Consider the following 12,039-nt stretch of genomic DNA (forward strand, 5'->3'; position numbering starts at 1 on the left):
ATTACATGACCATATTGGCATCTTATTTGCTTGGCAATGGGGGGTAGCAGGTGGATTGATTTCTCTTTTGGCTAAAACGGCAGCATGTTTTGCATTTCAAAGGGAAAACACTGGCCGGTATAGCATAAATATACTCTATTGCAGTTAAGAGAGCCAAACTAAGATAATGGTTTGAGTTTGACATGAACAGTAGAAGAACAGGGAATAACTTCCTGAGAGTAAGGGCCCTTCCACACGGCCATAAAACTCTGAGTATCAAGGCAGAAAATCCCACAATATCTGCTTTGAACTGGGTTATCTGAGTCGACACTACCATATATCCCAATTCAAAGCAGAAATGTGGGGTTTTATTCAGCTGTGTGGAAGGGGCCTAAGAGTTTTTTGACAGAGGAAAATACTAGCTCAGAGGATGGTGGCATCTCCTTCTCAGGACATTTTTAAACAGGCTGGGTGGCCATTTTGCAGGAGGCTATTCTCAAATGCTCAACTAGACATGCCTCTGAAGGTGCCAAGGCTGATGGCAATGTGAGAAAGCATGAATAAATGGTAGTACATGAAATTGTTTTATCTGTTTTTAAATTACATTGTGGCTGCTAGACCTCTAGATGTCAACCTATAACCCTGGAAATAAAAACAAGATTTACTTACTCTCATTCATACACGAATTATAAAGTATCTTGGCCTTCTGTACAGCTTCACTGTCCCGTCTTTTGCTGAGTGGTTTTTCAAGGAGAGCTGTGATATTAAAAGAGAGAAAAATGTTTCCCTCAACTGCTCTGAAACATTATTGCCATCAACAAAAAGTCAAAATATCACAAGTAGAGAAGATGCTGTCATTTTCCAAATGAATCTGATTTCTTCACTGTGGAAGTTCAGGAAATATCAGATGTGTATAGATAGCCTTTCCAATCTGCTTAGGAGAATCTGTTTGTTTGTTCTGCAGCAAAAAACATTTTGTCATGAAAAATTGCAAAGTTTGACCTTTTCTGTGATAGCACCAATCCTTTGGAGGATTCCCCCTGTTGTTCAAGAGGTAGAAACTCTGTTATGTTTTTAATGCCTTTTGAAAATGTATTTGTGTGTATGCAGTATAGGTTTCCACTGTCTAGAATTATTTTCCTGTTAATATATTATTATTTATGTATTCTAAAGCCTTTGACTGTGTGGATCATAATAAATTGTGGCAAGTTCTTCATGGGATGGGCATACCAAGCCACCTTGTCTCTCTCCTGAGGAATCTGTACAAGGACCAAGTAGCAACAGTCAGAACTGACCACGAAACAACAGACTGGTTCAAGATTGGGAAAGGCGTACGGCAAGGCTGCATCCTCTCACCCAACCTTTTTAACTTGTATGCAGAACACATCATGCGATGTGTGGGGCTTGATGAATGCAAGGCTGGGGTTAAGATTGCTGGAAGAAACATTAACAACCTCAGATATGCAGATGACACCACTCTGATGGCCGAAAGCGAGGAGGAGCTGAGTAGCCTTCTAATCAAGGTGAAAGAAGAAAGTGCAAAAGCTGGGCTGCAGCTAAACATAAAAAAACCAAGATTATGGCAACAAGAATGATTGACAACTGGGAAATAGAGGGAGAAAATGTGGAGGCCATGACAGACTTTGTATTTCTAGGTGCAAAGATTACTGCAGATGCAGACTGTGGCCAAGAAATCAGAAGACGCTTACTTCTTGGGAGGAGAGCAATGTCCAATCTCGATAAAATTGTAAAGAGTAGAGACATCACACTGGCAACAAAGATCCGCCTAGTCAAAGCCATGGTATTCCCTGTAGTAACCTACGGATGTGAGAGCTGGACCTTAGGGAAGGCTGAGCGAAGGAAGATCGATGCTTTTGAGCTGTGGTGTTGGAGGAAAGTTCTGAGAGTGCCTTAGACTGCGAGAAGATCCAACCAGTCCATCCTCCAGGAAATAAAGCCCAACTGCTCATTGGAGGGAAGGATAGTAGAGGCAAAGATGAAGTACTTTGGCCACATCATGAGGAGACAGCAAAGCCTAGAGAAGACAATCATGCTGGGGAAAGTGGAAGGTAAAAGGAAGAGGGGCCGACCAAGGGCAAGATGGATGGATGGCATCCTTGAAGTGACTGGACTGACCTTGAAGGAGCTGGGGGTGGTGACGGCCAACAGGGAGCTCTGGCGTGGGCTGGTCCATGAGGTCACGAAGAGTCGGAGACGACTGAACAAATGAACAACAACATTCTTAATATTTATAATACATTATTTTAAATGCTTTTAAGCATTTTTAGAGAGAAATGCATGCAGTTCTTTCTCCCACCCTGGGCTTTTTACAGATATATAAACTCAATTTTCCTAGTTTCTAACAACCTCTGAGGATGCCTGCCATAGATGCAGATGAAATATCAGGAGTGAATGCTCTAGAACAGTGGTTCTCAATCTGGGGTTGAGCCATTTTTGGGGGGTCGCGAAGCTGCCTTGGCCAGCTCCACCCCCTCCAAAATGGCTGCCAACCCTCTAAGCCAGCCAAATGGCACTCCTGGCAGGCTCCTCCTCCTGCTCTTCCCACAGACCTGTGGGTAGGTCAGGAGGAGATTTGGAGGCAAAGTCACGGGGGGAAAAGAATCACCCTCTGTTCAGGCCTGCAAGGTGAGTAAACTTCTTCCTGCCATCCTCAATGCCTGGTCATCCATGGAGCCTTCACCGCCCGGCCTTTGCCTCCATCTGAGTTCAGAAGGGGACAGGGTTGGACAGAGGGAATTCTCTGTGCCAAGTTTGAGTCCATTCCATGGTTGCATGAGTTCAGAATGCTTTTGGATGGGAGGGAACTATATATCCCAGCAGCTCCCAAATGCCAAGGTCTATGTTCCCCAAGCCTCTGCAGTATTTTCTGCTGACCATGAGAGTTCTCTGTACCGAGTTTGAGTCCATTCCATGGCTTCATGAGTTCAGAATGCTTTTGGATGGGAGGGAACTATATATCTCAGCAACTCCCAAATGTCAGGAAAATAACCCCAAAACTGTCCAGTAATTTCTGTTGGTTATGGGAGTTCTCTATGCCAAGCTTCTTCAATTCCTTTTTTGTTGGAGTTCAGAATACTCTCTGATGGCAGAGGAACTATAAATCCCAGCAACTGCAACTCCCAAATGTCAAGATACATTTCCCCCAAACTCCAGCATTGTTCAAATTTGGGCATATTGAGTATTCATGCCAAGTTTGGTCCAGATCCATAGTCATTTGGGTTCACAGTGCTTTTCAGAAGTAAGTGAACTATATCTCCCATAAATCACTGTCAATTCCTCCTAAACTCCTCCAGTATTTTCTGTTGATGATGGGAGTTTCGTCTAGGTCTGTAATTCGTGGGGGATCTCAGTGGTCTGTGGAAGTCAGAGCTGAATTGGTTGAAGGTACTGCAAATCCCATCATCCATTGTCCATACTCCCCCAACATATTGTTTTTGTGATTAATCACTATGTTTTAATTATGTTCAAATTGTAACAATAAAAATACATCCTGCATATTAGATATTTGCATTAGAATTCATAAGAGTAGAAAAATTATTTATGAAGTAGCAACGAAAATATGGTTGGGGGTCACCACAACACAAGGAACTTTATTAAGGGTCACCATATTAGAAAGGCTGATAACCACAGCTCTAGAACATGGCCATATAGCCCGAAAAACCTACAACAACCCAGTGATTCCGGCCATGAAAGCCTTCGACAATTCAGTGCATACAGTAATTTTCAAAGAGCCCTGGTAGCTCATTTCAGCATAAGGGAAGAGAAAGGACAGAAGGAAAGGTTGAGAGCAGTAACTTTGAAACTAATTGATTTATCACAGTATGAGCCTTTGTGGGTATTAATCCACTTCCTCAGAGACACTGATTTATTTCAATATGAAAACCATAGAGATCTAAGCACACAGCTGAGGGTGTGAAACAGAAGATAGAGAATATGCAAGTTATGACCCTTCTACACTGCCATATAATCCAGTATCTGATCCCAGATATCTGCTTTGAACTGAATAATGAGTCTACCATATAATCGAGTTTAAATCAGATAATCAAATCAGCCCCTTCTACACAGCCATATAATTCAGATTATCAAAGCAGATAATCCACATTATTTGCTTTGAGCTGGATTATATGAGTCCACACTGCCATACAATCCAGTTCAAAGCAGATAATCCAGATTTTATATGGCAGTGCAGAAGGGGCCTAATTTGTTCTATGATCCATATGGTTCTATGGTATTCACAGAATTTTCATCCAGCACCACATTTTAAATGATCTTATTCTCTTCCTGTCAATTATCTTCACTGTCCAGTTTTCACAACCATCCATAGAAACTAGAAATTCTATTGTATGGACTATCCTGACTTTGAAAATCAATAATAGAACTGAATGATATTGAACAAGCACATATTAGGTTAAATCCTGCTTCTAAACCTGAAGCAAAGAAAGGATTTGGCTTAAGACAGGACTGGGGAATATGTGGCCTTCTATACTGGGTTCCAGCTGTCATGTAATGTGGTCTGTCATCTAGAATATTGTGGATTATAATGCAACATCATATTAAAAAGCCAGAGGTCTTGTTTTATTATCTGGTATAGAACCTAGATTGAAGGCACCAGATCCCCTGTGGTCTTGGAAGCTAAGCAGGGTTTGGCTTGGTTTGTATTTGCAAGGAATATTGCCAGGAAATACCAGGTGCTGTAAGGTACGTTCAGGTGAAGGCAACTGCAACACACAGAAATTCATGGGCTCACTATAAGTCGATGCACACTGATAAAACCTTAAAAGTTTTGCCTTGGTAATGAATAGTCCTAAGTGTTATTTTTTCTCCCTTAACATAAAATAGCAAAGCCTTTATTGCTTTCATCTGTAAAACCCACATCAGCCAAATAATCCATTTGCATTACCTATGCTTCACTTCTGCATATTCAAACAGTAGATATTTCCTCCAAGACAAGCTCAAAGGAGGTTAAAAATACAACATATAAAAGAATGCTTCAGAAAATTCACCGTACTGGCAAAATAAGGGGAAAAGGAATTCTTTTATTATTTTTTAAAGCACAGATATGCAATTTCCATTTCTAAGCCAAAAGAAGCATATCAGATTTCTTGTAATCAACCATAATGTATGGCCTTCCAATGGAAATAGAGGGCTGTTGAAGCTAAATCTATGCTTAAGGAACACAGTGCTTTTCCTCTTTCTCCTCCTACTTTCGAATTCCCTCACATCTACAGCTGTAGAGCAAAGACCAGAACTGGCTGCACCTGTGTGCTCCTTATTGGTATATCTGGCTTCATAGCCTTCCTGTATTTCTGGATTCTGCAAAACTTGGGAGAGTTGTTTTTATAAGAGTACAACTCCTGTATTTCCCCAAGCCAGCTTGGTCACTCAGGAGCAGATGGGTTTTTACCCAAGATGTCTGGCATGAAAATTGCAGTCCAGAAGCCAAACAAACATAAGCTTTGCATGGAGAGGCTGCCAGTTTCTATCCCAGTCAAAAAGAATCAAGTAAAAACAAAAGCCGAGGGAAAGGAGATTTGCCTGAAGAGCTTGGCAGTAACAATAGACAATAATGTGGTAAATAAATTCTGGCAGATCTTGGGACCAGTTTTCTGTCCCAGGTCTCTGCATGTGTCTTAGACTACAAAAAAATAGAATAAAAATCCAACATGGGCAGAAGTTCTCAAAAATATTTTTTTATGTTGGGCAGGATCTGATACCTATTTAAAAATTAAAATGTTGCACCAGGATATTTCAATGACCGGCCATTCCTTCTTGATTTTTTGTCAGAAAAAAAATCTTATCTGGGAATTCTGGAGATGTCAAAGGCCACATAACATCCTTGGGGCTACATTTGGCCTCAGGCTACTCCTTCTTTCTCTACAACACATAAAAATAAGACTTTACTTCTGATCATAAAAACAATGAAATTTAGCAGGCTGGTGATCTTTTCACATTATACAATTATAGCACTTCAATGCTGATTTACGACCTCATCACAGCGGCATGCAACAGTTCACCAATACTTTTGCAACTGAGCCCACCGGCTCCCATCCCACAACAGAGACCAACTTCCGGTGCGGCTCTATCACAAAAAATATTGATAAACAGGCACATGCCACCACAGCGGCAACACAGAAGGCTTCCCCTTTTGCTTTGGATTAATGGGGGAAACCAGGCGGGCAGCACTTTCCCTCTTGAGATGAGAAAACAAGTGAATTTGACGATGCAGGATGGTGGGTTGTCCATGTCCCCTGACGGTCACTGCCAGATTCGCCATGATTGCAGCAGCAAGTCTGATGAGGTTGTTAATCGCCATGGTTCTGGTCTAGAAAAATCATGGGATCTGTAGTTTGGAAAGGTGGTAAAGCTTTGGGAGCAGGAATCTCCCAAAACTACAAATCTTCGGAACCCACTGGATGTTGCCATGGCAGCTAAAGTGGAATAACAGCTCTGTAAGTTGATAGAGTGAAAGGGACTCAAATAATCTAATCACATTTATCTAAATGGGTTTATTCTGGCTACAAGTAAGTTTTGATCAAGTTCAATGACAGCGATGGGCATAAAAGAGCAAAAAAGGCATGGAGAAAAGGAAACCAGAAAAATCTAACTTAGGCAAAGTGTGTGTAAGTCACACACACAAACATATATATTATGTATCTATCATTAACAGAAAGTGTAAATGTCACATATAGCGCTTGAGTCCCTTCATCACTGCCATCATTTCCCTAGACCTTTTCAAAAGGATTCTCTAGGGGTTTCCTTAGTCTTGTCTTGACCTAATTACCAGCAACATACAGCCAGTGAAGAGGAGCAAGGCTGTCTTGCTACAGGATTTACTTTCAGCTTGAAATATGAAATGGAAGCAGCAGGTGCCAAAGGCAGTTGTTAACTATGCTCCCAGGCAGCGGAAAGCCATAACTTGCCTCATTAAGGAAGTGTCATCTGTGCACTCAAAAAGCAGGTTCAAGGTGTTCGCACTGTCTCTTAAGCTGCCCAAAGTCTTTAAATTGCTTTAGTGCATATGACTCAGTTACTTGTGCCAGAAAAGTTAAAGAGGCAAAGCGGCTTATGTAGCTAGTGTCTTTCTTTTGACCTCTCTCAGCAGAAAGCCGCAGCAATTTACACCCCGACTCCCTCCCACGGTCTCTGGCATATGCCCCTAATAATAAAACAGTAACTATTCAATGAATATTCCCTTAGAGCATAGAAAGTAAATGTTAAAAGACTTGCTTAGAACACAAACTATAATTCTCATTTACATCAATGTTGACATAAATATAAATCCATGTATGTTAGATCCGTCATTAAAAGATATAACACACGATGAACATGGAAGACTATTAAGTATTAAACTATTTCTGCATCTACCATCCCTATAATTTAAATTGGGTTTTGACTTTTGAAACCTGGGATGAGGTGAGAAGAAATAGATGGGGCAATTATTTGAAGATGGTCCCCATTCTGGGTTATAGATCGCCTTCTTGCAAAGCAGCTGCTCTTCAAAAAGAGCACCAGTTTTTATATACACAAATATTTGTATGTGACTTGGAGGTGGATATGGGTGTTCTTTATTATTATTAAAGCTCCCACAGTTCCATTGGGTGGGACTGATGGGAGCTGTAGGCAAAACATCAGGAAGCCAAAATTGTTCTTCCTTGACTTAAATTTACAAGAGTAAACACTAACCCTTTCCTCTTAAAATGAAATACATCCTACAGTGAGATCTTTGTACTCCCACAGATTTTCCCTTTTTAAAAAGGAAACCTATTTTAAAGCTGACTAATTATATCCTTCTGGTTATGTATTACCTTTAATCTTAGTTTCTATTTCTAGATCCTGCCACTTTCCCAGCCTACAGGCAGGCACAGTTTCACTTTGGTTTGTATATCCCTCAATTTACTCCCCCTCCCGCCCCTCACTGCCCATTAAAAATCTATTTCATTTAATTTCTGGAGGGGAAAAAAATTAAAATTCAGAGCTAAAGTGTGGAAATGAACTTAACAATTTTTTTATCAAGAGATGTGAAACTGGACTGCCACCTGCAATGGATAAGGCAAAATTGTTGATGTCCTCAATGTCACAAGGTACGTTTATATTTGGGAGACCAGTACCTAGCTTGTGCTGTGAAGACATTACCAGCATTTCAGTGTTTTCTTCTTGATGCCCTGTTCTTGGCTTCAACAATTTCCTTTAAGTATCATTTAATTCTGTTGACTGTGATGAGCCATGTTTCATGATATGTATGGGAGATTCTTTTAGAATGCCTTTTACTGGTTGTATAACTACTAAGGAACAACTCTCTTGTGGGATCCTGTTTATGAAACTGTCTCTGCAAGGAGGTAAAGAACCAGAACTTGTCATGGTAACAGATCCAAACTTGTCTGGTTGACCGAGCACTTTCCTATCTGTTTTGTAGCTGTTGGAGTTCTTCTTTACCATCTTTCATCCACTTTTTATTTTAATTTATTGTTTTTGTGATGCATTTATTGTCTACCTGGATATTTTTGATTGAAGAACTGTTTATAAATACACAAATAAATAAATCAAGAAAAGTTTTAAACGTGAAACTGGTATTGCTCATAAAATCTGATGGGTTTGTGAGACAATCATTTAAAAAAAAAACCAAAGTATTGTTACCACTGTTACCAATAATTGAAACACAGATTCAAAGCCAGTCCAATGGAACAACAGACAAACTTCATTTCCAAAGCATAACAAGATGATACACGTGGTCTCAAAACTGTCCTCTATTATTTATTCATCCTCTATATGATTTACTATACTTATATCATCCCGCGCTCTCTCTCACCCCAAGGGGGACTCAGAGCAACACTATACTTTATATTACAGGTCTCAAAAGTCTCCCCCTCCCCAGATTTGCAGATTTAGGATTCATGATAAAAGTAGTCATTAGAATAGGTCTTCTGGCCAATTATTTCTTTCAGCTTAATCTACTATTGTAATATGTGCATAATTCTGTACATTCTATGCATTTTCATTTTGCATGGAATCTGGTCAGAGTTGCTAATGTTTTATAGCCTCTAAATGGCAATGGTATAGACCTCCATTAAGGAGCTCCCAGTGGCTCAGTGGGTTAAAGTGCTGAGCTTCTGAACTTGCTGACCCAGAGGTCGCAGGTTCGAATCTGAAGAGTAGCATAAGCTTCCGCTTTTACCCCCAGCTCCTGCCAACCTAGCAGTCTGAAAACATGCAAATGTGAATAGATCAATAGGTACCGCTCCGGTGGAAAGGTAACAGCGCTCCATGCAGTCATGCTAGCCACATAACCTCGGAGGTGTCTATGGACAACACTGGCTCTTCAGCTTAGTCATGGAGATGAGCACCAACTCCTAGAGTTGGACACGACTGAATTTAATGTCAGGGGAAAACCTTTACCTTTACTTATAGACCTTACTATCTAATGAACAGTTATTGAAAACTGTGTGCGTGTGTGTGTATATGTATGTATATATATATATATATATATATACACACACACACACACATACATATACATACATACACACACTCATGTATAAGTCAAGAAATTTTAGTCAAAAATTCAAGCCAAAATACTAAAATCAATTTATCCATGGGGGAATCTGGGCACTGCAAATTCTTATAAAAGGGTGGGGGAATCATCCTTTTTTCTGAGTTGAGAGGAACTTAATCCATGCTGGAAGAACCTGAAAGAAGCACCTGCCCCTCTAGTATTTTCCACCATAATACTTTTTTTGCTGATTCAGGGGGGAAGCTACATTGGTTTTTTCCTTCTCCACAGAAGGATCCAAGATTTGTCCAACAATCACATGAAAATCTATAATTTTGGTTCCCAAACCTGTCATTGCCCGATATATGAGTTTGATTTATGCACAAGTCAAACTCAGTATTGAATACAGTATGGTTAAATGAGCTAATATTTATCACTTACAAAAGAATACCTTGCATTGGATGGGGGAGACTGCTTGTAAAATATATTAATTTTTTTATAACCATTAAAACAATTTTCAATTATACCACAAGTGTATGCACTTGCTTAACAAATTCATCTTGTAATGATTGTTGCATATCTGTTATATGTGAAAGGATTATAGACAGAAATATTATATTTTGCATAGAATTTTAAACTAGTACAGTTTCAAACATGGAAACAGTCTTACTGGGTCTAAAGTAATCAGGTATAATGTATTGTCGAAGGCTTTCATGGAACACTTTGAAAAACAAGCCCCGGAGACAGCAACCAAAAAGCCCACGATATGGTTCAGATATGTGGATGACACCTTCACCATTTGGAGCCATGGAGAAGAAGAACTCAACAGGTTCCTGGACCATCTTAATAGCATCCACCCAAACATCCAGTTCACCATGGAAAAAGAAAATGAAGGAAGACTGCATTTTCTAGATGTCCTAGTCATCCGCAAACCAGATCAACAATTGGGTCACACCGTCTACAGAAAACCCACACACACAGATAGATATCTACATAAAAACTCCAACCATCACCCAAGTCAAAAAAGAAGCACCATTAAAGCCTTGGCAGACCGTGCAAAAAGAATCTGCGAACCCCACCTCCTCCAAGATGAACTGAACCACCTCAACTGGGCTCTCCAGGCCAATGGATACTCCACCTCAGACATCAGAAGAGCTGCAAGACCAAGAACAAGCCACGAGAGTAAAGATGAAGATCCACCCAGAGGAAAAGTGTTCCTGCCATACATCAAGGGAACCAATGACCGCATAGGGAAGCTGATGAGGAAACATAACATACAAACAATCTACAAACCCACCAAGAAAATCCAACAAATGCTACGTTCAGCAAAGGACAAGAGGGATCCTCTCACCTCTGCAGGAGTCTACCGTATACCATGCAGCTGTGGACAAGTCTACATAGGGACCACCAAACGCAGCACCCAAACACGAATCCAGGAACATGAAAGGCACTGCAGACTACTTCAACCAGAGAAGTCAGCCATAGCAGAGCACCTGATGAACCAGCCTGGACACAGCATATTATTTGAGAACACAGAAATGCTGGACCACACCAACAACCACCATGTCAGACTACACAGAAAAGCCATTGAAATCCACAAGCATGTGGACAATTTCAACAGAAAGGAGACCATGAAAATGAACAAAATCTGGCTACCAGTATTAAAAAAACTCTAAAATTACTACAGCAAAACAGCAGAGAGGAAACAACCAGGCACATCTTAACACCTCTCAACAGAACATTTTCCCAGGCTCAGCCAAGCCTTCAAATGCTAATGAAGGTGGTCAGCTGAAACATTCACACCTAGCTTCAGCAGAGAGCTCTTTGCCCCACCCCAGTCATTCCACAGATATATAAACCCATTTTCCTATTTCCAACAGACCTCACTACCTCTGAGGATGTTTGCCATAGATGCAGGCGAAACATCAGGAGAAATGCCTCTAGAACATGGCCCTATAGCCCAAAAAAACCTACAAGAACCTAGTAATCAGGTATACTTTTCCACAGTGGTGAACCAGATAGCTATGGGAAGTCCACAAGGAGGCCAAGAGCACAACAGCACCCTCAACGAATTGATATTAATAGATAAACATATTGTTTCTAATATTTAAGGTAATATTACCATCATGACCATAAGCCATTGCCAATAGTATCCTCAATTTCTGTGCTTTAAACCCACCCAGTTTGGATCCAGTGACTCTCACTACACCTTAAGGTAATGAACTGAATAGTTTTATTGGACAGTGTGCAAAGAAGCTCTTTCTTTATTCTTTTCTAATTCTCCATGCATTTCGTTTTTGTTTTTTGTTTGTTTGTTTGTTTGTTTGTTTTTTGATTGCCTGAAATTCCAATATTACAGCCGAAAGTTGGGGGGGGGGGCTTTCGCTGATCACTTTCTTTATACCATCCATCATTTTATATACCTCTATTATGTCCCTTTCATCTGAGCTGAAAATGTTCATATAATTAATTAAGCCAATTAGTTTGGTAACAGAAATAATAAACAGATACTAAAACATCTGGCCATGCAAGAAACATGTAATTTGTTTTCA

The 12,039-nt window shown here is 40.3% G+C and overlaps 1 protein-coding gene across 1 annotated transcript in view; it reads right to left on the minus strand.

Moving 5' to 3' along the window:
* The window catches only part of PHEX (phosphate regulating endopeptidase X-linked), a 140,944-nt gene that overhangs the window by 99,505 nt on the left and 29,400 nt on the right, over nt 1-12,039 (minus strand). The window contains exon 4 of the mRNA XM_060770102.2: nt 649-735. Within this exon, the coding sequence (XP_060626085.2) occupies nt 649-735 (87 nt within the window). The remainder of the gene's footprint in view (nt 1-648; nt 736-12,039) is intronic.

This window comes from Anolis sagrei, chromosome 3 (genome assembly GCF_037176765.1).
Source record: "Anolis sagrei isolate rAnoSag1 chromosome 3, rAnoSag1.mat, whole genome shotgun sequence".
NCBI classification, from domain to species: domain Eukaryota; kingdom Metazoa; phylum Chordata; class Lepidosauria; order Squamata; family Dactyloidae; genus Anolis; species Anolis sagrei.